This window comes from Saccopteryx leptura, chromosome 3 (genome assembly GCF_036850995.1).
Source record: "Saccopteryx leptura isolate mSacLep1 chromosome 3, mSacLep1_pri_phased_curated, whole genome shotgun sequence".
NCBI classification, from domain to species: Eukaryota; Metazoa; Chordata; class Mammalia; order Chiroptera; family Emballonuridae; genus Saccopteryx; species Saccopteryx leptura.
The window spans coordinates 355523246-355549812 of record NC_089505.1 but is presented as its reverse complement, the minus strand read 5'-3'; the positions used below and the strand labels follow the sequence as shown (position 1 = coordinate 355549812).

The window sequence follows — 26567 nt, the reverse complement described above, 5'->3', positions numbered from 1 at the left end:
TCTCTGGAGCGAACTATGTAATCGTAGAAATCAAATAAATACCTTCTACAACATACCAATCTTAATTATAATGAAGTTATTATTCTTTATCTTCACAGGGGTTTGTGGAACTGACTATCTTTCCCACAGTTGCAAACTTGAATCGAATCAAGTTGAACAGCAAACAGTGTAGAATATACCGCGTAAGGATCAATGATTTAGAAGCTGCTTTCATTTATAATGATCCGACCTTGGAAGTTTGTCACAATGAGTCAAAACAGTAAGTTATACACTGTAAACGTTGATATTTCTCAGTCATTCATATGATTTGATTATTTTTTTCAGTAGATTTTCCCAAGACTATTTTATTTTAGACTCTGGTTCCCAGGCTTTATTTCCTTTTTCTCTTTTTCTAATTAAAATTTCTGTTGCTTTTGCTACTCTTTATATTTGGTTCAAGACATTTTACTAGGTCTGCTCAAAATAGTAAGTTACTAAGTTTTAAAGAAGTTTTAAAGAAATTCTGTTGAAGAACTCTTAAGTTTTCTAAGCCATTTTTTTACTTTTAATGTTTTAAAAATTATTTACTTTATAAAATATTAAATGTAATTTTAATAAGTTAGATGATCATCATAATCTGTATAAACCAGAGACTACTTTAAAATATTCCAACTTCTTTAGAATAGCATATAAAATAGTATGTCTGAAATATCTCATTCTTTCACCTTAGTAAATATTGCATGTACTGAGGCTACATCTGATTTTTATCAATAAACATACAATGTTGTGATCAGTTTTATGTTCTACTTTCTTAATTTAAATACTTGGTTTTTACTTTTTCATGTATAATATGATAGGCTTAATTTTTTATTTATTTATTTATTTTTTAAATTTTTTTTCTGAAGCCGGAAACGAGGAGAGACAGTCAGACAGACTCCCGCATGCGCCCGACCGGGATCCACCCGGCACGCCCACCAGGGGCGACGCTCTGCCCACTAGGGGGCGATGCTCTGCCCCTCCGGGGCGTCGCTCTGTTGCGACCAGAGCCACTCTAGCGCCTGGGGCAGAGGCCGAGGAGCCATCCCCAGCGCCCGGGCCATCCTTGCTCCAGTAGAGCCTCTGCTGCAGGAGGGGAAGAGAGAGACAGAGAGGAAGGAGAGGGGGAGGGGTGGAGAAGCAGATGGGCGCTTCTCCTGTGTGCCCTGGCCGGGAATCGAACCCGGGACTTCTGTATGCCAGGCCGACGCTCTACCACTGAGCCAACCGGCCAGGGCTAAAAATCTTTGTTTTAATTATAAACTTTTTTTAGTCAAGATACTAGTCTAGATGTGTCGGTGCCTTAAGGCAGCGGCTCTCAAAGTCTGATTCCAGACAGGTGGCATCAGCATCACCTGGAGCCTTGTCAGAACTGCAGGTCCCCAAGCGCTGGCAGACGCAGGGACCAGGGACGGAAAAACCAGGGCAGGGCACTGCACCTGGTGTTTTAGCTAGCCTGCCAGGAGATTCTAGGACGAGGTATCTTTACGGATTGGGACTGTTGAGGAAGGAGGTTATCTCTAGATGTTTGTGATCCCAGAGATCACTGGGTTAGCATCTTTTGAACTCAGTGAGGAGAAAAGAAGATGTCTGGGAAAAGTCAAGGAACCTCTGGATGGCTCCTGTGCCTTCCCCTGCTGTAAAGGTCGTCAGTTGTTGAAATGACTGTACATTGCTTAAGGGCCACCCTTGTAGAGCTGACATAAAGAAGACATTACGAAGTCCCTTCATCTCTTTCCCTCAAAAAAATCATCTGCCTTGGGATTACTAACTATGTACGGAAACCGAGTGGCAAAGGCACCTGAGCAGGGCAGTGGGGGGGCCGTGGCCTTGCAGGCCAGATGCTGCCCGGCAAGCCCAGCACCCTGACTCTGATGGCAGGTGAGAGCCTCTCCTCTGCCCGGCCCAGAACGCGGTGCCTGCACGGCCGTCTCCCGGTGTTGCTGTCGGGTCTGAAGAAGGAGAGTCTGACAAGAGCAGCGGCCTGGCCCAGAACGCGGTGCCTGCACGGCCGTCTCCCGGTGTTGCTGTCGGGTCTGAAGGAGGAGAGTCTGACAAGAGCAGCGGCCCGGCCCAGAACGCGGTGCCTGCACGGCCGTCTCCCGGTGTTGCTGTCGGGTCTGAAGGAGGACCTGCACGGCCGTCTCCTGGTTGTTGCTGTTGGGTCTGAAGGAAGAGAGTCTGACAAGAGCAGCGGCCCCCAAATCTGTTGCGGAAGCAAGCTTTGCTTTGCTGTGATTGTTATGAGGTGTTGCTATCCCTGGAAATTTTTCTCTAGTGATTGGGAAGTTGCCTCATCACTTTTAGCATTGTAAGCAAAGAAAAGGAAGTCATAAAGCAGATTCTTTTCCTATGTTAGGAATTTGGTGAAAGTAGAATATATTTAAAATTTTCTTGGCAGCAAGAACCGGAGCTCAGCTATGGTCACTTAGTGCAGTGGTCCCCAACCTTTTTTGGACCACGGACAGGTTTAATGTCAGAAAATATTTTCACGGACCGGCCTTTAGGGTGGGATGGATAAATGCACAAAATAAAATTATGCGACCAGCGTAAAAACTGAAATTTTTAAATATAATTGTCGAAGTTACGAGACAAGTGTCAAGAGTGAGTCTTAGACGGATGTAACAGAGGGAATCTGATCATTTTTTAAAAATAAAACATCGTTCAGACTTAAATATAAATAAAATGGAAATAATGTAAGTTATTTATTCTTTCTCTGCGGACCGGTACTGGTCCGCAGCCTGGGGGTTGGGGACCACTGACTTAGTAAGTACCTGCTGAATGCCGCTGTGTTTTCTGTCTAGCTCTAGAATCTTTTCTTTTTTTCTTTTTTCTTTTTCTTCAGTGAGAAGCAGGGAGGCAGACAGACTCCTGCATGCTCTTCGACCCGGATCTACCTGGCAAGCCCCCTATTGGGTGATTATGCTCTGCCTATCTGGGGCTGTTGCCCTGTTGCTTGTTGACAACTGAGGTGAGGCCATGGAGCCATCCTCAGCTCCTGGGGCCAACTTGCTTCAACCGAGCCATGGCTGTGGAAGAGGAAGAGATAGAGAAATAGAGAGAAGGGAGAGGGGGAGGGGGAGAGAAGCAGATGGGCGCTTCTCCTGTGTGCCCTGACTGGGAATCGAATCTGAGACACCCACATGCCAGGCTAACACTCTATCGCTGAGCCAACAGGCCAGGGCCTTTTTTAAAATTTTAATTGACTACTTTGGGAAGCAAGATGTCAAATGCTCCCTAGCTCTAGAAACTTTTTTTCTTCGTATTTTTCCAAAGTGAGAAGCGAGGAGACAGAGAGACCGACTCCTACATGCGCCCAACCAGGATCTACCTGACATGCCCACCAGGGGGTGATGCTCTGTGCATCTGGGCTGTTGCCCCGTTGCAAGAGGCCATGGAGCCGTCCTCAGCACCTGGGCCAGCTTTGCTCCAATGGAGCCTTGGCTGCTGGAGGGGAAGAAAGAGACAGAGTGAAAGTAGGGGGGGGGGGAGGGTGGTGAAGCAGATGGGCGCTTCTCCTGTGTGCCCTGGCTGGGATTTGAACCAGGGACTTCCATACGCCGGGCTGACACTTGACCGCTGAGTCAACTGGCCAGGGCCTACCTCTAGAATCTTGATTGCTTTTTAAGAGGGGTGACATTTGCTATTTTTGTCAGTGTTTGTTGAATCTCTGACTGTTCCAAAGAGGATTTAATATTGGTTTTAGAATTTTATTAGACAGTAGTTTTTAAAAGTTCCTAATGAAAATAGCCTGTAGAATATAAAAGTATAGGATGATGTATATAAACTAAGTTACTGCACAGTTACTGGAGAAAAACTATAGATTTGGATTTGATATTTATGATTGCCATATAAAAAAAGGAAACACTATCACTTGTAAACAGTATTACTTATTACTTCTAAGATTCATAAGACATGAGACAGAAAATGCCAGTTATTCAGAAGAAATACTGCCTTTTTTAAGCAGTTAGATATGAAAAATATCCTTTGTGGATGAGATTATTTTCGAAGGGAACTTTGGGAGAGGCATATAGTTAAGGTCTTTAGCATATCCCTAGATACTTCTGTTATCTTTCTAATTTCTAAAATAACTTATTTTCTTTAATGAACCAATAAAATTTCCACTAAAGCTGAAACAGTAAAAAAAAGTATAGTAGTTTTTAAATTGAAAATTAAAATTATCAGTGGTAAACTTTGATCTTTAATACATACAAGAATGTCCTAAAATCCAAAGAAGTAATATACTACTCATCACATTTTCTTCTTATTTGTTTTAAACTTAAGATGCCAGGCCCTCCTATTTTTAATGGAAAGAGTGCTTGCTTATCTTGGTTGAGATCCAACACCTTTGAACTATAGGGGGATTGTAAGGAAGGGAAACATTTAGATAAGAAACTATAAAAGCTATTTCTACATATTTTATCCAATCTAATGTTAGCTGCATTCTTAAATTACCTGTTGTGGCAAATAAAAACCCAGTAGTTATGTAACATCTATAAGGCATTCTCTCTCTGCCCCCCATCACCCCCCTCTGCGTATTGTCTACCAGTAAAATAAAATAATTGCAGCAATTGAAGTTTCTCCAGATATGTTTTGTGTTTGAATCTTATGTATTGTAGATAAATTACAGTTTTTCTCCATGAGAGCTAGGGCTCTTTGGTGTTTTTTTTATTTTTTTCTTTTGTTTTCTTGCTACATTTCTTTCTGAGAATAAAATAAATGTAGACTTTGTCAGAGGAACTGTTTCTGTGGGTGGGTAGCCTGTTCACTTCTTTCTCTCCTCTGTGGTTCTCTCCCTTCCCTGGAGAAGCTTTGCCACTTTGAGAAGACCTTTTTTATTTTGCTTGAAAAGTCTCAACTTTCCAAAATTCCAAGAATCAGTTTAGTCCCTGTGTCCTGCCTTCATTTCCACTGAGGAGTGGCAGTAAGAAGGAAGCTGTCTTAAGATATAAATGAAGTAGCTATTGAGGGATTACGGAGATTTAAAAAATGATTAGAGTTCATTTTTTTAAGTTTGCTGTATTTTTTAAAAAGATTTTCTAGATCCTATATTTTAATACATACCTCTGTTTTAAATGTTACTATTTTACTAATATTATATAGAAGTAGTTGATTTCCTTATTGATTATAATTTAATAATAGGAATAGTTTTATATTTTAACTCAGCCACAATGCCTCATTTGTTTTAATAATTTTGCTTGGAATTACATGGTCATAGTTGTAACATTAGTCAAAACGTCACCAGGAGTCTTTCCTGTATTAATCTACCTTTTGCTTGAATGATTCCAGCTCCGGAGAGCTTGCTGTATTTTAAAGCACTCCTTTATTTTTTCTTAAATGCTAGAAAGTTCTTTATAATATCAAACTACAGTCTGTTTTGTTATAATATTTATAAACCTATTGTAATTAAATATTGTTTTCCCCTAGGTTTTTCTTCCGCACCTGTAGAATATCAGTACTCTCAGCCATTTCTCCTCTAGAATTCTTTCCAGATGTTAGATTCCATTTGTTGCTGTTCTCTGCCCTTCCCTGAGTGCTCTCTGTTTGCCATTGACATCCTTGCAGGTGGTAATTAACCCTAGAACTAGATACAGTTCTGATTGTTTGGACTCATCAGCACATGCATAATAGCAGCAGAGCCATTCCTCTTTATCCATAGTCAGTATTTCTAGTAGCTTGAAATTCATTAGCCTTTCACAAATAGCTGTATTAAGTAGTTCACTCCAGTGAGTTTGCAGCCAGTGAATTCTCGAGGCATTTTCATAAAAAACCAGTTCAGGTAGAGCTTGCTTTATTTAAGCAGCTTATATCAGTCTCATGTTAAATGTTGTTTTGATTATTTTTTAGAAGCCATTTTTCTTAATTTTGATACTGGTTTCATTTTTGGAAAATAGAGTTCTCTGGGTTTTGGGCTAGGTTTTGTTTTTTTCCCCCCGCTGTATGTAACCTATCAAAACTGAAGGCAAGAAAAAAAGGAGTATTGACAAGGATGTCAAATTAACTAGAAGTCTTTAAACACTGCTAATGGAAATGTAAATTGAGATTGAATATATGCATACTCTGTGGTTGACAGTCTCACTCCTAGGTATACAGCCAATAGACACATGTTCATGTGCTCACCAACAAATACATACAAGAATGTTCGTCAAAGCTAGAAATGACCTAACGCTGCGTCAATGGTAGAATAGTAGATTGTGCTGTGTTCTCACACTATAGGAATTCTGCACAGTAATGAGAATGGATGACCAACAGTTAAATGCAATAATATGAATGCATCTCATAAACTTACATTAAGTAAAAGAAGTCAGATAAAAAAGAATGTGTTTTACGTTGATAATCTGTCACATTAGATGTCATAATAATGGGCTATCCTTGGTGGTAGGAAGAGGGGATTGATTATCAGAGGACACAAGATGGCTTCCAGAGGCTGGTCGAGTTCTGTTCTCCCCTCTGCGTACTGGCCATTTCGGTTTAGTGAAAGTTCATTGAACTGCATACCTAGAGTATATATACCTTTCTGGTATATAGTGTGCTGCCATGAAATCCTTTTTTAAAATAGAGGAAAAGTTTATAAATAATTGAATCTTAAGTTTTGCAGAATTTGCACCTATAGTTTTAAGAAGCATGTGTTCTTTATTTGACAAAGAATTAACAGATTATTTTAATTTAGTGTGGATGATTGTGATAGGTTCTTTCTGATCACCTTAATTTACCAGTTTCCATTACCCCCTATGCCATTGCTCATCTTCAGCTTTTTCCTTGAGGGGTACTAGGAGTGAGGGGTGTTAATAGGGTAAGGGCACATTTAGTATATTGTAGTTATTCTGAAAATTTAAAGCGCTTATAATCTTGCCTTGTAATTTTTGGCTTTTATGAGGTTATTATGAAAGGAAACATATTTGATTAGTATTATGAAAGCAAATGCTGAAATCCAAACCATGAGAAAATTGTTCCTCATAACTGACTTCCTAATAGATTCTGTTTCTAATGACTCACCATTTTATTTGGACCACTTTACCTTTTCTCAGGAAATGAGGACATTAGGAGAATAATTTCTCATAAAGAAACTGAGCAGCCCAATATGTAAAGTTTAAATCTGGCGTTTTATGTAACAGTCATTTTTTATTTTTGAAGTTCACGGATAACTGGGGGAAGTTACAAGCTCTTCAGTTATTTTACAGATTTTATCATTTTGAACTTCTGTTGAAAAGAAGCTGTAATCCATAGATAGTATAAGTAGTCTTTAGTGTTAGATGTTTCATTAACTAAGTGCCGGCCGGGATGAGTACGGGCAGCTGGCACTTGCATGCTCTGCTGGTGGGCGTGCGCAGTGGGACAGCCATGTCGGAAGAGCATGTATTCAATATATATTTACCACATGACTCTTGGGCCCCAGTCCTGGGTATTTGTACTGCAGAAATGGAAATTAGAATCACCAAGAAACCAATACACACTTGGTCATAGCAGCTTTAGTTGTCATAGGCACAAGCTGGAAACTAGCCAGATGTCCTTCAGTGGGTGAATGAAGAAGCAGTCTGTGGTACAGTCTATACAGTAGAAATCTATTCAGTGTAAAAGGAGCAAACTTTTAAAGCTAGTAAGGTGACCAATCGTCCTTCTTTAGGGAGGACAGTCCTTTTGTAAGTTCCGTCCTCCCTCGAAAAGCGTCCTCCTACATGTCCTCCTTTTTGATATTGGAAGACTCATCTGTAAATGTTCGTATTCGATTGATGCAGTCGATCCATTGCATGTGATATGACATATTTGTATCTAAATGAGTACTTTTTTCTTAGAATTGTTATTTAAAATTAATAAGCATGTAAGCATAATTACGATATAAAATATGACAAATGTTTTTATTATGCATTTATCATTTAGTGTATTATTGTTGCAATGAATAAAATGTTTCTTTTATTTACGATATTGTTTTATTCAATTTATTTTTGTCCTCCTTTTCATTGTAAAAAAAGTGGGTCACCTTAAAAACTAGCAAACTTTTGCGTTGCATGTAACACTTCCCGTGAATTTCGGAGACGTGAGTGAGGCAAGCCAGCCTCAGAAGGTTGTGTTCTGTGGTTCCGTTCATTTGGCAAAAGGCACAAGGGACTTTTAGGGATGATGGAGCTGTTCTATATTCTGATTGTGGTGGTGGTTACATGTGTTAAAATGTATAGAATTATATACCAAGGGAAAGAGTTATTTTTACTGTGTGATATTTTTTAAAATAGATGGTATGTGAAAACAGTTTTTATTGTGGTCCTGGAGTTTTTACACCTTTTATTTTACATATTTATTTATCTAACAAAGAAATTGTTAAAATAATTGAGCAGTCTGTAACTCCTTCCAGAGCCTCATGTATGTAATTGTTAAACGCCACAGTTACTATTCCATCCTTCCTAGTTAGTAGAGAGATGGAGATGGAGGAGGGATGGCTCTGTCAAGAGCGTGGAACTTTTCTTTAATGGCTCTTCCTTGTAATCATTCTGTAGAATGTGAAACTTGTGTTTTTAACTAGGTTAAAATTTTATTAAGCTAGTGAATGTCACTAACTTTACCTTGTGGGTTCATCTAATGGCAAGATCATAGACATCAAGGTGCACAGCAAGAATACGGCTCAGGGTGTTGTATCTCTCATCTTGTTGCTCTTGCTATCTCTTTCTTCTTTTTTCTGTTTCTTTCATATTTAAGTGATTTCAGTGAGGAGGTGGAATATGTGTCTCTGTAAGTTGTTTTTATGGACTACAGTTTGAAAACCAGACGAGAACAATGCTTTCATATTCCCACAAGACCTGTGTGTTGTTCTCATCCAGTGGGAGGTAAAGCCAAGTAGCTGTTGAACAAGTACATTGATCAAGCACCCCTGGCATGTAGGGGGTATCCCAGTGACCCAGCCAGAAGTCCCCCTCGCATGTAGCCCACCTGGGCGAGCACTGGGAATGAGGGTGTAATACTACTGTATTGCATTTTGAGGAATTGCTTCCCACCTCATGTTTTAATCATCTTAATATCTGTCAGATTAGAAAAGTTGTTGAATTCGTTCAAATCTTTACCAGATTGGTAAAGAATAATTCTTAAATTCTATATATGTTTTCTACATTTGTATCAGGAAAGCATATTGGCATTGGCATTCCAAAATTATGGAATAATGTGATAATCACAATAGTCACATAGCATTGGTGAGGGGACTCTGTCATTGAATTTGTAGTTAAATTGTTTTTGTCATGGTGAGTAGAGCAACAGTTACTTGGCTAAAAAGCGTTTTTATGAGTTATGTAGGATGATATAATGCTTGCAAACAAAATGGTGTCAAGTTTTTAAGAAAATGCATGATGAAATAAGTGGCTTATTGTTAAAGTTTTTTCCTGTTCTCCCCACCCCCAGGAGAAATCTCAATTACTTTTCCAATGCTTACGCAGCCGCAGTGAGTGCTGTGGATCCTGATGCCGGGAACGGAGAACTCTGCATTAAGGTTCCATCGGAGTTATGGAAACACGTTGATGGTAAAATACCAAGATTATATTAACTGTCCAGTACAGTCATGTTAGATTCAGTAACTAGAACTTTTACTTGAAAATGATATCAAAATTGTAAATTGAAATATACACAAGATGGAATCTCTTCTTTTTTCCTTAAGGATTGCAGGAAAAAAGCAAGCAAGAACTGTGACAAAAATCAATTCATTTCACTGTTGTTTTTAAAGGAAAAGTTATTAAAAAGTAGCTGGATGAAACAGTTTGTCAATATTTGAGAACCCACACAGTATCGAATCTGTTTAGAATTACAGCATTTACAGCAGGAAAGATCCTTAAAAAATGATCTGGTTTAATTCCTTCTTTTTATGGAAGAGTCATCTGAAGTCCAGAGAGCGTAAATGACCTGCTGAAGGTCACTAATTAGGAGTCGAGTCAAGGCCTCGACGTAGGGCTTCCAACACTGCTCTGCATACTTTTGAGCCTAGTCTTAAGTTTTGTCGTCTTAAAGTGATAGCCATTATATTTATTATATATACCTTCTGCCACCTTTATTTGGCCTTAGGAAAAGTAACCATGAGAAGGAAGGAAAAGAGATGTTATTTGGATTTTGTATATTTTCAGTAGTTTTTGTGTGAGGTATTTTTTGTGGGGGGAGGTTTGCCTAGTTTAGGGGACAGACATGGAAGGTCATCGCTGTATGGTCAGAGATCAGATAGTCCATATGGTTATACTGTTTTAGGGGAAACTAAAAGAAGCAACTTTTAACCTTATGAAAGCAACACATTTATTCTTCAGAAATCAAGCAAGATAAGAAACATAATAAATAATGCATAAAGTAAATTCTTGGGTAGCATTTCCATCTCTTCACCAACTCCCTAAAGTCTACTCAGGTTAACTATCTGTGTGGTAATATTATAAGAGAACAAGCTTTTTCTTATTTTTTGTTTTTTGGTCAATCTGTTTTTATGTTTAATTCTTTTTGGCTTCTATGTCCTTTATTTACTTAAGTTAAACTTACTAGGTTAATTACATAGGCATCAAGTGCACAATGCCATGATACATCATTTGTATAGTGCATTACATGTCCACCCACCACCCCAAGTCAAATCTTCTTCTGTTTCCATATATTTGACCTGAAAAGTAAGCTTTGAATGGAATCTAGAAGGACGTAAGTGTCCACTGTGGGAGTTTTGAATTGTTTTCTTTAGGCAGGATATCATTGTCAGGAATGTTGACATGAGGACTTGGCATAACCAGGGCTGTATTTTGGGAGAACACAGCAGTGACTAGAGTTGAGTGGAGCCCGGGACACCTGTGAAGGCAGACTCTTGAGTTAACGTAGGTGGCGCAGTTGGTAAGGCCTGAACTAGTTAGGCGGTGTGGTTTTTCATGTAAAACTGAGCCTGGATTCCTTTTTATGTTCAGTGTAAGCCTGCCCTTATTGCATAGACCACTATTACTACTTATATATTTATGTATCAATGTATGTGTGTATTTATTTGTTGCAGAATTAAAGGTCCTAAAGATACACATCAATTTTTCTTTGGATCAGCCAAAAGGAGGTCTTCATTTTGTGGTACCCAGTGTAGAGGGAAGTATGGCAGAGAGAGGTGCTCATGTTTTCTCTTGTGGGTATCAGAATTCCACAAGGTAGATGATTCATTCTTATATATTTCAGTTCATTTCATTTTTTAATTGTATTTTTTCTGTGTGAACAATACATGTATTTAGTGTAAAATGAGAACTGCCAGCTTGACCCCCAAACTTCTAACTCTTTTGAATCTTGTTCTGTTAGTCATTCCTCCTCAATCTTATGTCTGTCCCTCTTCTCTCTCATTTGCAAATGTGCTGTTCTAAAATCATCTCAATCAGTTTTTTTATTTTTAAACTTTATATTGAAGTAAAGCAAATTTACTTAAGTTGTATGTAGAAAGCTCAATTAATTTGTACGAGTGAAAAAAACCATGAAACCCACACTCACATGAAAAAAAGGAACACTCAGCATCTCAGAGCACCCCTTTCACCCACTGCATCCACACTGCAGCCACTCACTGCTTTCCCCACTGCCCTGCCTGATACGCTCCTGCCATGGGTAGTCCCTACTCCGATTTCTGAAGTACCACAGGATAATTACACCTGTGTTTGTACTTTATATACATGGAAGCGTATACATTATGCTCTTTATATTTGGCTTTGTTGTTGAACAGTATGATAGTAAGATTTAATTTCATTGTGTATAATTGTAGGTCATTCTCATAGTTCATTACACTGTTGAAATATTACTTTATAATATGCGTTTTCTCCTCAGATTATTAACTCCTCCAAACCAGGGATGATACCTTAAACTTCTTTGTGTTTAACTACAGACCATGACACATAATAAAATCTGACCTGACTTGATAGAAAGTCAACTAGAAATTTATGTATGGCTTTACCAGCACTGTTTGAATTTATACAATGCATCACATACACTAAAAAAGTAGTTTTCTAACTTTCAGAATAGATTCTGTATCTTATTCATGCTTTTTAAAACTTTATTATAAGCTTTATTAGTTTCTGGAAATGAATGCTACATCAAAACTGATTAATATGAATGTACAAGTGAAACTTATTTTTAATTTAAAAATTGTAAACTAAGAATTGCTTACCTCATTTAGGGTTTAAACTGAAGGTACCACATGATATATTTACATAATATTACCAAATAATATTTGGAGACAGATTTCAACCTTAAAATAAATTTTTTCAAGTTGCACAGTGAAAAAATTCCAGTAGTCAAATAGCTAAAGTTTCTTTTTGTAGATATTCTATGAATGTTAAAATAATTTATATGTGGTTAAAGCAATGTAGGTTACACTTTCAACTTACATTGTATTCCATTGATTTTTTTTTTCTTTCTAGGTTTTGGTTCCCATGTGTGGACTCGTATTCAGAACTGTGTACGTGGAAGTTAGAATTTACAGTCGATGCTGCCATGGTGGCTGTCTCCAATGGAGACTTGGTGGAGACAGTGTACACCCACGATATGAGGAAGAAGACCTTCCACTACATGCTCACCATTCCAACGGCTGCCTCAAATATCTCCTTGGCCATTGGACCTTTTGAAATACTTGTGGATCCATATATGCACGAGGTATGGCTTCTTGCTCCTTTCCTCTCACCCTTTCCTCCTGAGAAAAAGAAGGATATTAATGAAATACTAAGTTTTTGAGAGCTTCTTTTAGCTGTCAAGAATGTCACTCGAGAGAAAAGGATTTCTTGTCTGATAAATATTTATTGATGTGAATTCCACAATGAATTTCTTCAAAATGTGATATTAATATTTCACATTTTTTTCAACAGAGGGCTTCACATTCAAAAGAGCTACAAGTGTACCTCGATTAGATTTCTCTAACTAATTCTTTTTATTAGCAATGTCATCTTTTTGTTTGGCATCGGTGTATGAATGTTATTGTCCCATATCTGGATCTGAAAAATTGCAGCTCAAAATTAAAGAGCAAGATTTGTTTTCACTTCAGAATATAGAGGGAAAGAGAAAAGGCTGAGGCAGGGTTAGCATTCTGGTCAACAAACTCATGAAGGCTTTTCCAGTTTCTGCCCATCCCATGTCTTGCAATAAGTTGTTTATTAATCAGTAGGCCAAATAGTGCGTTTTGGTCTCCCCAAATATGGGACAGCTTGTGGTTAAAAAGTAATTTAGTGGTTATTTGACCCTCTTAATACTCTGCACGTTTAAAGTAACATTTGAGTAGATCTCGTATTTTCTATTAGTCCTTTATGTTTCATTTGTAGTTTTTATTACTTTTAATGTAAGGCTTGGACTGCCCATGTAGATCTCAGTGGCATTTCTTGAGTTATATAAGCAAAAATGAGGACAGCCAGGTTTCGATTGTTCATGAGCTCCTTGTCTGCTCTTATGTTTGCTTTCCTGAAATTCGCAAGATTTTTGAAATCACTTGTGGAAAATATTCAAGATATTTTATGAATAGTTTTGCTTTTACTATCTTGGCAGTGTCTCTTGAAAGTATATTCAGTGATAAGATTGGCAGTGAATTTTATTATCTTAGGTAAAAAATTAACTTTAAAATCAACATTTGATTAGTGCCTATTTATATGTTGGAATATTTTTTTACCACTCAGAGCCACTGGATGAGAGAAAGGCAAATAGTCAAGTATTTTTCTTGAATGCTTAGAGCCCGTGTTTTATCTTCCTCTGTCTCACAGTTTTAATCCCCCCTCCCCAATATCCATAGATTTTCTATCATGTAGGTTTGTCTGAAAGTGAATTCTTTTTTTGATGAGTATTATTTTTTGTTTGTGTACCAAGAGGAGTGTTAATCATGATGCCAGTCGGGGCCCTGGCTCAGTGGATAGACTGTTGACCCAGAGTCCCAGAATTGATTCCTGGTCAGGGCATACAGGAGAAGTGACTATCTGCTTCTCTCCCTCTTCCTTTCCCAAAGCCAGTGGCTCGATTGGTTCAAGCACGGCCCCAGCCACTGAAGATAGCTCAGTTGGTCCGAGTGCATCAGCCTCAGGTGCTAAAAATAGCTTGGTACTTGAACATTGGCCCAAGATTGGGGTGCTTGGTGGATCCCAGCCAGGATGCATCTTGGAGTCTGCCTCACTATTTACCCTCCTCTCACCTAAAATAAACAAACAAAAAACACATATTCATCCCTGACTATAATGGTAGTATCTCATCTTTCTTTTATACTGCTATCAGAAGAATAATTTTTCTCACTCCTTTAAACTTTCCTTGCTGCCACACTCCTGCAGTAAACTGAACAACTAAGTTGCTGCAATGAAGAATTGATGCTTCTCATCTCTCTCCCTTCCTGCCTGTCTCTATCTGTCCCTCTCTGTCTCTCTCTGTGTCTGTCTCTCTCATTAAAAGAAAAAAAAATTAGTAGAAGTAATCTCTAATTTCAAACCAGCATTTTCTTTCAATACAATTTTTTTTATAATTTTGTGAAAAATTTTACAGTTTGTGAAAAAAGGATTTATGTGAGCACTTATCTATAATTGAGCCATTTAGGAAATTTAAAATACTAAAGTTAACTTATTTAGTGATCTTCTTCCTTACTTTTGTTTTCAGGTGACTCATTTTTGTTTACCCCAACTTCTTCCATTGCTTAAACATACCACCTCATATCTTCACGAAGTGTTTGAATTTTATGAAGAAATCCTTACATGTCGATACCCATACTCCTGCTTTAAGACTGTATTCATTGATGAGGCCTACGTTGAGGTGGCGGCATATGCTTCTATGAGCATTTTTAGGTCAGTGTTTCTTCAAATTTGAAATGCTTAATTAAAGTAATGGTGTGAGGCCTGACCTGTGGTGGCGCAGTGGGTAAAGCGTCGACCTGAAATGCTGAGGTCACCAGTTCGGAACCCTGGGCTTGCCTGGTCAAGGCACATGTGGGAGATGATGCTTTCTGTTCCAACCCCTCTTCTCTCTCTCTGCCTCCTCTCTCTAATAATAATAATAATAATAAAAAAAGTAATGATGTGAGGACAAGTTATTTATTTTGTGATCTATTTTGAGATGTGTTCTGAACTTCTTTAATTTAGATATGGTTGACTTTGTAGAAAACCCATTATTTTTAAAATTAAAAAAATGTAAAAAAGCATAAAGACAAAAATTTCAGAATAACCCAAAAGATTCATACTGTTTTCATCCAGAATTAATTTTTTTAAAAGTTTTTTTTCCTGCTTGTGCAATTTAAAAGCATGCAAGTTATTTTGTGGATAGCTACTAAGGGTTTCTTCTTAGCACTATTTAAAAATTCATTTACATTGTCAGAAATATTTTTTGTAAGGAAAAAGAAAAAGGGAACATTATTTTCTTTTATTTTTCCACCCTCTTTGCCTCTCTCTTTTCTTTTTTGTTCCTTGAAAAGTTTCCAATTTAGAAGTTTTATGTGTCCAGGTCAAAAATTTTACCTTATCTGGACCTCAGTTTTCTCATCTGTAAAAAGGAAAAACAACACTACCACTGAGTTCTTTGGAGTGTTAGAAAGAGCTGATGGGTCAGCGAATATCAAATAAATAATAGAGCATAAAAAATCAATAGTTATTATTTGGGAAAGACTTTTCAAATTAGAAGAACCCTTCACAGGAGAATTAGTTTCTGATTAACATAACTGACTAGTGATGCATCCGCCTCCCCCCCAATGACATATACTTTTCATGGAAATCACAGAGAAACATTGTAATCTTTGCTTTAAGCAAAATATATCAAGATTATGGATTTCAGCTATATTTTGTAAAGATGGGCAAGCTCTTTGGGAACATATTTCGGTTTTCTCTTTTATACCTAACTTAAATTCCATTATTATAAAAGTGTGATTGTCTTATTCTGACTCACTCATTGTTTATTTCTTGGTTTTAACTAGCTATGTCTTAAATTCCAGCACAAATCTGTTACACAGTGCCATGATCATAGATGAGACACCTTTGACTAGAAGGTGTTTAGCCCAGTCCTTGGCCCAGCAGTTTTTTGGATGTTTCATATCCAGAATGTCTTGGTGAGTAGTTTCAAAGTTTACAACTACTGAGAAAAAGAATCCAGAAATTTTGTTTCTATTTTCTTTTTCTGCAGTGTATGCTGACCTTTGTGCTATCTGCAGTAATTAAAAGACACTGTTATAGATATATTTAAAGCAAAATAATGAGTATAAATTTCAACCTAAATTATTGGCCATGAATTCAATATAGGTAGTTCTATAATTTGCAATAAATATGAGGTAAGAATTTTGATAGCTTAATTATTTTTTAAGATTTTATTTATTAATTTTACAGAAAGGAGAAGGGGGGTGCAGTGAGAAGTGTCAACTCATATTTGCTTCACTTTAGTTGTTTATTGCTTACTTGTTTCTTGTCATATGAGACTTGACTGGGCAAGCCCAGGGTTTCGAACCAGCAACCTCGGTGTTCCAGGTGAACACTCTATCCCCTGCACCACCACAGGCCAGGCTTGATAGCTTAATTTATAAAAAAACTGAATGAATACCATAAATAAAAGGACTTGAGTATATACAAAACTATATATAGAATTCTAACATCACTTCTCAGTGCAGTCAGCAATGTTCAAATAATGTTTAACGCAAAGTAATGGTCCTCTGCAAAGTGATGATAATATAGGGATTTTCCAGCTAGTGCTTATCTTTGAAATAATTTACTTGAGTGATGGAAGTGATAAGAACACTTTATTTTCTTTTTGATTAACATGAGCTGAATTTGAAGAAACGGGGAACTCCATTAATATTATAGTTTATAACTGTGACCACTCTGTCTCTGTGCTGTAAATAGTATGTGAATATTGGTTTTTCCCCTTTTTTGTTGGAGGAGAGAAGGCAGCTGGTAAAGCCTCTTGATTTGTAACTTTCTTAAATTATACAGTTTTGCTAAAGAATAGTGCCTGGAACGTGGTAGGTGAAATGTTTGAATGAACAAATGCATGAATGGATGAAGATATGAATGAATAAGGGAGTAAGTGGTGTTAGTTGCCTTTCCTCTTGAGAAACTTCAGGTCTTGGAATCCCAGTCAGTTTTGCATGGGGTTGGTGATAACAGTGTGGACGGTGCGAGTGCAGCGGTCCAGTCCTGGCTGCAGGCAGGGCTCTCTCAGAGACAGGCGTGTGGACGGAGTTGGGCGAGAGGCCAGCAGCCCAGCTGGATCAGAGCCCGGCGCAGACATATGGTACTGGAGGTCGGCCTGTGCAGCCCTGGAGCCCAGCGGGAGCCACATGGGAGGGAGGGACAAGGAGTGGGCAAGTAGAACTCAGCTGGAAGAAGTGGGACAACCGAACAGTTTGTTCTTAACTTGCTTTTTCTTTAAGAAGGCAGAAAAGCACCCACTGTACCTGTTATTTTCAGTTTTATATGAAAATTTATATGATTAAAAGTTGTTATTTTTACTCTTTTTCCTAGGTCTGATGAATGGGTCCTGAAGGGAATTTCAGGTTATATTTATGGACTTTGGATGAAGAAAACTTTTGGTGTGAATGAATACCGCCATTGGATTAAAGAGGTAGAAGTAGCCAGACCCCTTCTCCACTTAGAAGTCAGTGAGACATGTTAATGTTCTCCTGATTGCCAAGTTGCATGTCCTCCATCATTTTTAATAATTGTAGGATACTTACTGTCATTGACAAGTGTCTAATCTTTTTTCCAGTGAACTGAAAATCACTAAACTGAGAAAGACTAATGGTCTGTTTTACCCAGTTTCCTTTGTCCGTGTTGGCCTTTAAAGACTTTTTTTGCTAAGGAGGAGAATATTTAAGCTCCTTAAACATCAAGTTAGTCATTAGATATATTCCAGCTTCTCATAGTAGTCACTGTCAGCGTTTCTCTCTGCTTCCTAAATCTGTGCAGACTTAGAGCCGAGGTCCTCGAGGCAGATGGCTTTCAGTCTGCCTCGGGCATTTACAGGCTTTGTTTCTCTGGTTAATCTTCCCAGCCTCTCCTGTGTAAGGAGAGGAGTATTAGTATCTGCCCCATGGACGGGTGTGGAGACATCGTACGTGTAATACACATGGTGCCTTGTACAAGTAAGTGCTCGTTGTATACTGGCCAGCCCTTCAGTGCATGTGTGCGCTTGTCATTGTTAGTCTTTTTCCTATCACTTAAACATTTGGTCCAAGAGAAAAATTAACTGTATTTTGCCAAGCACATTCTGTTCATGGACATGGACATTTCAATCATATTATGCTTAGCTGCTTCTCAGGTGGAGAAATTTTAGCCTTTAATATCCTTACTAATAGACCCCTCCATCTTCCCCATTTTTCTCGTTTTATACATCTTTATCATCAGAGCGTGAAGTTAAGTAAGCCAAAAGGTAATATAAAAGATCTCAAACATTTAGAACTATGAAAGAATTCTTACAGCTAAAACTAAATAGTCCATTCTTCATTTCAAAAACTATTAATGAAGGAGAAATAACATAAAAAACTTAGCATATTTTGGGCGCTGTTATAAACATTTTATAAATGTTAACTATCTTAATCTTTCTAACTACTCTGTTATTATCCCCATTTTACAGATGAGGAAAATGAGGCCCATAGAGTTTAAGTTATTTGGCCAAAGTTACACAGCTAGTAAGTAGTAGAGCCAGGATTTAGACCTGGTTTTTAACCAATTCACTATGATTTTTACCACTTCTGTATTCTGCTTCTATATTATTTAATTAAACTAGTCATGAATTTCTAGCAGTTGTGTTGTCTTTTTTCACTTAAGCCTTTTTTTTACTATAATATTGGAGAAGACTGAAGGAGTTATGAAATGACTTCTTGTTTTCTTGTTTGTTTGTTTGTTTTTTTATTCAGTGAAAGGAGGGGAGGCAGAGACAGACTTCCGCGTGCACTCCAACCGGGATCCACTCAGGATTCACTCAGCAAGCCCACTAGAGCAGTAGTCTCCAACCCCCAGGCCGCAGACCGGTACCGGTCCGCAGAGAAAGAATAAATAACTTACATTATTTCCGTTTATTTATATTTAAGTCTGAACGATGTTTTATTTTTTAAAAATGACCAGATTCCCTCTGTTACATCTGTCTAAGACTCACTCTTGACACTTGTCTTGGTCACATGATACATATATCTGTCCCACCCTAAAGACCGGTCCGTGAAAATATTTTCTGATATTAAACCGGTCCGTGGCCCAAAAACGGTTGGGGGACCACTGTACTAGAGAGCATTGCTCTGCCCATCTGGAGTGTTGCTCTGTTGCTCAGCAGTTGCGTTCTTCTTACTATCTGGGGCAGAGGCCATGGAGCCATCCTCAGCACCCAGGGCCAACTTACTCCAATCGACCAATGGCTGCAGGAGGGGAAGAAAGAGAGAAGCAAGAGGGGGAGAAGAAGCAGATGGGCGCTTTTTCTCTGTGCCCTGAGTGAGAGTCGAACCTAGGACATCCATGTGTCAGGCCAACTGGGCAGGGCCTAAAATGATTTCTGACATAATTTTATTCCCATATCTTTTTCCTTGCCCAAATCCTTCATCAAAGTAAAATACAGAGAAGGAGGAAATAAACCTGGAAAACCAGTTAGAGAGGTTGGGAAGAACCATTAGGGAAAGCTGCCAGGCTCCTGGCCACCCCTGAAGTCACAGAGTAGGCAAGGCTTTTAGGCTCTGTCACTCAGCCAGCTGTGTAGTCCGCTTTGTTTATAAGAACGTAAACTACCTTCCAAATACATTTAATTTGTCTTAAGAAATTCACGTTCTAATTCTAGGAAATGAGAAATCACAGTTCAACTTTAAATTTACATAAAAAACAATTTCGCTGACTCCTATTTTTGTATCTCTTTTAGGAGCTGGACAAAATAGTGGCATATGAACTGAAAACTGGCGGAGTTTTACTACATCCCATATTTGGTGGAGGAAAAGAGAAGGATAAGTATGTATATTGTTCAGAGACAATGTTATAAATCTTGTTTCATGGGATCACTCTTTTAGGGTCATTTGCATGGTGTTGAAGCCCACACAGGGGTAGTAATAACAGTGGGAGTAATAATGAGGCCATAGATATGGGTAATCTTATGCCTTTCATTATTGTTTTTTATTGCGTGTGATGGCTATAAATGGATTTAAACATTTAAAGACTTAAAAATATAATGCTTTTCATTTTTCCACAATTTCTAATGCTATTATATCATGCTGTTCTCATAAAAGTTTTAAAATAGTCAAAACATTGGTAATTATTTTAAGTAAAAATTTTAGTATCAAGACATCCTGCCTATACCTATTTATTTAAATCTCCACCTATCTAGATAAATATTTACTCTTCCCTTTTTTTCCTTTTATTTCCCTTTCTCGCCCTCTTTCCCATCTTTCTCTTTTTCTGTTTTTTTAGCAAGTCACTGTAAAGGAGACAGCCATATATAACCAAATAATGGTACTAGCAGGCTGTGGTTTCAACCGCCGGTCCACGACAGAGTTAACCACCCTGCTGATGAATGAAGAGTATAGATCTAAACCTAGTGGTTGTAGACTAGAGCCTTCCTGCAGCGTCGGGGTGGTTAGCTCTGTCGTGGTCCAGTGGTGCAAAGCCACTGCTAGCAGGGATCCTTACCTGTTCCAGGGTCCATGGATTCCCAGAGGGAATGTGGATTAAATTGGATGGGGAACTTTTTATGTTTTTACTAACCATAAAATGAAACTTTATATTTTCTTTAATTAGGAATGTAGGCAGCAGACAGTACTGTGACTTTGTCAACAGTAGACACCATGGATATTTTCCTGTCATGTTATAATTGTTAGCAGATATCTTGAAGTATTCTTTACGTGTATTACTATCTCAAAATTGCTATAGTAGACCAGTGCTAGATGTTATTATGTAATGCATTGATAAACTAGCACATAAGTATATTGGTATTATTTTGATAACCACATTTCATTATAAGTCATTTTCTTTGTAAGCCTGTAAATGTTATTTTGTTCATTTTAAACTAGTTTCCCAGATGGGGCCCGTAGAATTAGCCGGACTGCCCAAGTGTCTGAAGGCACAGCATACACAGGTCCGCGAACCTGAGACGGCAGCCAGAGCCTTTCGTGTGGTAGCCTAGTCACTGAGACAGTGTGAAATCAGTAGAAAAGCACTGCAGTTTGGAGTTAGACAAACTTGGATTTTTATCATTACTGATCTTTGTGATCTAAGAACATCACGTACTGTTTCAGAGAGGAAATGTGTGTGTTTTAATGTATCGAACGACAGTGCTGACCCACGATCCATCTTAGCCAGGTTGGTGTGAGGGTTATTTGAGCTAAGCCTTCCTGCACAGTGAGCAGTCCCTGGGGCGCTCTCTCCCTTCCTGCCCTCGGCTGGGTGCCTGCTGTGTGGCGGCTGCCCAGACAGAATTAGAGTATTCCGTCCCGTCGGGTGAAAACGTGGCGTACACGCAGGCTTTCTCCTTGGCTCTGCTCAGTTATTTGTTCTTGTTGTAGGCTTAATTTTTTAAATTTATATATAAAGGCAGCACATGAATACATGCTCTTTGAAGATATTAAAAATAGGGCAGTTTAGAAGCATGTGGAATAAAAAGTAAAAGGTTCTGTTTAGCCCTTTTTTACTATTCTGACACGCACCAAAACCTCTCTTCAGAGATAATTAGGATTATGAATTTGATATGTTGTTTTTCAAAGGATGGACTTTTTTTTTTTGCCTTATGTGCAGATGACATTTACATAATGTAATTCAGTTGTATACATATTATTGTGTACTTTTAAACAAATTAACCATATCTCTGCATTTTGGCAGGCACTTCATGTAACTATGTTAATGTACTTCTAGTTCATTGCACGGCTACATAGTATTCCATTTTACCTTGGAATTTACTTAACGTTTTTCATTTTACTCAGCATTGGTAAAGCTCATAAGCTTATAAAGCTTATAAGCCTGGGATTAATAAGCAAAATATAAAAGTAATTATTCAGATACCAAATTGGAAATGTAATGATTATCCTTATACATTGATTGTGAGAGTATAATTTGGTACAGTGATTTGAAGGATACTTTATTGGTACCAGTCAAAATTTTTAAATGGGTCATTTTTAGATTCAACAGTTCTCAGTGTGTTTTCATATAGAAATTCTACTTCTAGGTTTTTGCCACACAGAAATACTTGCACATGTGTAAAAAGATAATCACTGTAGCATTATTTGAAATAGTGTAAAATTGTAAACATCTTAAATGTTTATATCTGCCGTATTTTCTACTAGACTACCTTTCTTTTAACTTACTTCTTTTATCATATCAGAACTAAAATTTTCCACATAGTCTTAATGTCCTCCAGGTTTCCTGTTTTTGTTTTGGGAGAATATTTCCCACCCCAGATTATGGGGAAAAATCTTTTTCCTGTATTTTCATTTCTTTTATTAAAGTTTTTTTAAATTGATTTGAGAGAGAGTGAAAGGGAGAGATAGAGAAACATTGATTAGTTGTTGCATCAACTCACAGTGTGTGTATCACTTTTAGTTGTTCATTGTATGCTTCTCATACATGCCTTGACTGGGGTGGGGGGGGTCTCCAGCTGAGCCAGTGATGCCTTGCTCAAGCCAGCGACCTTGGGCTCAAGCCAGTGACCCTACGCTCAAGCTGGAACCTGCACTCAAGTCAGCAACCTCGGAGTTTCAAACCTGGGCCTTCAGCGTTCCAGTTCAATGCTCTGTCCAGTGTGGCACCACCTGGTCAGGCTATAATCATTTTTGTTTTAGATGTATAGTTCACTTGAATTTCTTTTTTAAATTTTCTTGATTTGAGAGAGAGTGACAGGAGGGGAGAGAGAGGAAGGACAGGGATGAGAAGCATCACCCCGTAGCTGCATCATTCTAGTGGTTCATCGATAATTTCTCATATGTGCCTTGACTGGGGCAAGGGCTGAGGAGGGTTAGGCTGAGCCAGTGACCCCTTGGTCAAGCCAGCAACCTTGAGATCATGTCGATGATATTATGCTCACATTAGCAGCCCGACACAAGCTGGCAACCTCGGGGTTTCAAACCGAGGACCTCAGCGTTCCAGGATGACACTCCAATATGCCACCACTGGTCAGGCTTGAATTGTTTTGGTGTGTGTATGTTTTGTGGTCTTTGTTGCTCTCATACTAAGAAAATTGCTAAGGTATTCCTATGAGCTGTTTGATTTTCTGAATGTGGCTTTGAAATTTATTGTTTACTTAATATTCCAGTTTGTTAAGTAAACCTGTATTTGTTTAGTCCAGCATCCCATCTACACTTTTCAATAAAGCATCCACATACACTCTCCTGGGAATACTACACTATGTTTCAGTGTAAAGCTCACCTTGTGATGAGATTGATTGAAAATAGAATCAGCATGGAATTTATGCTACAAGTAAGTATTCAAATTAAGAATTTACCAATAGTAAAGAAAGCTCTGTTGTGCATGTGTGTAATCTGAATACTATTCTGTAAACAAGGTCAGGGTATTCTGGGTTTATAAGGTCTATTAGTTATTAGCTGTTAGCCCACTCAGACCTATGCTTTTTGTTTTATATAATTGAGGTAGTAGTTACCAAATGTATTATAAATGTTCAGTTATTTTCTTTTCCCATTAATAACATTCTTAGAGGTAATCGAAAAATAAATTTTTAGTAGTCATTTAAAGGTTGCCCTAAAAATTAAGTTTCTTTAGGTCACCTTGCCTTTAGAGTAAGGAACAGAAATATGAAATGAGAGATGGTTCATCAGGAGCCAGTTGGTTAACTTTTTGAAGTGGTATAAATCCTATTGAGTGTTTTTAATTTCTTGAATAATGTTTAGTTCTTATGTTAAGCTCATAGCATAATAAAATAGAGATATTAAATATTATGATTCTCATAAACAATATTGTCTTTAGCAGGACATTATTAGAATTCAATTATATTTAGAGAACTAATGATTTTTATGCTGGCTGTTTAATTCTTTGTATGCTCTTACTGTTGATAGTCTCCAACTAGAACAATTTAGATAGTAAGATGTGAAATTCTTGTCTTCTATAATTGACTCTAATAGAGTTATATTGCAAAGTGATTTAGTAGATAGAGTATTAAAAGCCACGTATATTATGTTACTGACAGTTTTATCCTTACAGGTTTTCAATAAACTGCTGAGTTTGGCTAGTACTGCTTCATCTCAGAAGTTCCAGTCACACATGTGGAGTCAGATGCTGGTTTCCACATCTGGGTTTTTGAAATCCATCTCGAATGTTTCTGGCAAAGACATCCAGCCTTTAATAAAACAGTGGGTGTATCCTTTTAAATAGCAGTTCAACAAAGAGGGGAAGAGAATAGGGTTATGTGTGGAAGGGGAGGGAGGAAGAAGAGGGATTGGGGGCATGGGAGGGGATAAGAACTATTTATATTTCTAAATAGTGAAAATAACTGGGAACTGTAAGGTGCTTGCCAGTCATTGAGATATCACACACACACACATCTGTACTATTTGTAAAATTGAGGATATTTTGAAGTAGTTTTAGTGTGAGTACAGCAATAGGCTCGATGGGAGGAGAGGTAGGATAAGTAATTCACCAGACTGGCCATAGGGGTACTCGTAAGATGCAGTGGTCTGGTGATTTTGTGATGTGGTTAGAGGCTGGCTCAACTTGAATGGTATCTTGGAGCTTTTTAGTTTTTACAGTTTTTCATTTCATTATATTAATAACCCATAGAGCCTGACCAGGCGGTACTGCAGTGGATAGAGCATTGGACTGGGATGTGGAAGACCCAGGTTTGAGACACCGAGGTCACCAGCTTGAGCATGGGCTCATCTGGTTTGAGCAAAGCTCACCAGCTTGGACCCAAGGTCTCTGGCTCCAGCAAGGGGTTACTCGGTCTGCTGAAGGCCCACGGTCAAGGCACATATGAGAAAGCAATCAATGAAAAACTAAGGTGTCACAACGCGTAACAAAAAACTAATGATTGATGCGTCTCATCTCTCTCCATTCCTGTCTGTCTGTCCCTGTCTATCCCTCTCTCTGACTCTCTCTCTGTCTCTGTAAAAAAAAAAAAACAACAAAAAAAAACCCAGTAGAGTGGTTTGACTTCTTTCGAAATACAAATTTCGTAATGTTTCAGAAATTCTGTTTAAATCTGGGGAAACGTTTTTCCCGAGAATTTTGAGTACTTTGCCACCTGCCTTACGCCGAAGCATGCTCTCAAGCTTTAAACTGGTGGGGATGCATTTGAAAAGTATCACTACCACAATGAATAATCTGTTTAGTACATATCCATTTCAGTATGAAAAATTCCTTTACAAATTCTTCAGAGACCAGAGTGGAGTAGTAAAATTTTATGGGAGTTTTGCTTTTAATAGAAAACGAAATGTCTTGGAATTGGAAATAAAACAAGATTATACATCTCCTGGAACTCAGAAATACGTGGTAGGTTTTTATCCAGCATGGCACCTCCTGCATTGCTTCCTCCCAGTTATAGTATAGGAAAGACTTACGGGCGGGGGTGTTGCTCCACTTGTTTATACATTCAGTTGTTGACCCCTGTGTGTGCCCTAAGGATCAGAACCACAACCTTGGCAGATTGGGACAATGCTTTAACTAAGTGAGCTACTCACCCAAGGCCCAGAAGTTGCATAATGAGATTTTGTTTGCAAAAAATGAATTTGAGCAAATACCAACTGTTGGTGGAGGAAAAACAGGTTACAGATGGAGATTTCAGGGGATATAGATTCTTCTAATTCTCCACTTCTTTGGCACCAAATGCCTTTCTTTGTCTCCAGATACACACCTTGTATAGTAATATTGTTATATCTTGACAGACGAAAGAGTACATATTGGTATTTTCCTAGCACTATGTATGAACAGTATGTTTCTTTTTAAAGGGACCTCTTAAAGTGACAGTACAGGAGTTAGATGGATCCTTCAATCATACGTTGCAAATTGAAGAAAACAGTCTTAAACATGATATACCTTGCCATTCCAAAAGCAGAAGGTAGGCATTGAATCATAATTATAAATCGGAATTTATAGTTAAATTGTAAGTCTCACAGGTGAAAATGCCAAAATAAAAATCCTTATGTATACCTAATTTTTTAGGTAGAGAATATGTTATCTAGTATCTTTTTTTCCCCGCATTTTACTTCAAGTTAGTATTACCAAACATTTATTATTTGCTTTCTGTTTTTGATGACATTTTTATCCTTAGAATTGAATAATTAGTTTTATAGTTTACGTTTGAGAATCCGCATTTTGTAAGGGTAGAGAGGTGGAATGGAAGTTTGAGTTTTTGGAGCCAGGAAAAATTCACGGCCAATTGCTTGGTTCTGTTCTTATTAACCTCATTAGATTAATACGTACAGGAAATACTGGGGCAAGGATTGTAAAGAGAGGAGCTGAATGCGTACGAGGTGAAAAGCCCCGGCCACGTGCACACTCTCCCTCTTCCTCATGTCACCGTGCCTTTACAGACATTCCTGCCATCTTTCAGAGACGGTGCCAGTTCATGTAGAACGTGCCTGACAGTTACTCTTTTGTTTAATGTGATTTTCTATATCACTTTTTTTTAACTCAGCCATTAGCATGTGCTCTGAATAAGGGAAGATGAGACTACTTTTGTGCTTTGCAGGAGTA

The 26567-nt window shown here is 38.0% G+C and overlaps 1 protein-coding gene across 5 annotated transcripts in view; it reads left to right on the top strand.

Moving 5' to 3' along the window:
* TAF2 (TATA-box binding protein associated factor 2) overlaps window positions 1-26567 on the top strand; it is a 77624-nt gene that overhangs the window by 10184 nt on the left and 40873 nt on the right. For 4 of the 5 annotated variants that reach the window (XM_066379406.1, XM_066379405.1, XM_066379404.1 and 1 more), the window contains exons 3-14: window positions 99-259; window positions 9397-9515; window positions 10997-11138; window positions 12390-12621; window positions 14587-14771; window positions 15908-16021; window positions 17427-17526; window positions 19804-19889; window positions 23204-23339; window positions 24078-24232; window positions 25250-25364; window positions 25820-25929. In XM_066379406.1, the coding sequence (XP_066235503.1) occupies window positions 99-259; window positions 9397-9515; window positions 10997-11138; window positions 12390-12621; window positions 14587-14771; window positions 15908-16021; window positions 17427-17526; window positions 19804-19889; window positions 23204-23339; window positions 24078-24232; window positions 25250-25364; window positions 25820-25929 (1655 nt within the window). Of the gene's footprint in view, window positions 1-98; window positions 260-9396; window positions 9516-10996; window positions 11139-12389; window positions 12622-14586; window positions 14772-15907; window positions 16022-17426; window positions 17527-19803; window positions 19890-23203; window positions 23340-24077; window positions 24233-25249; window positions 25365-25819; window positions 25930-26567 lie in introns of those variants that run through there. The other variant, XM_066379407.1, reaches the window with a different exon arrangement.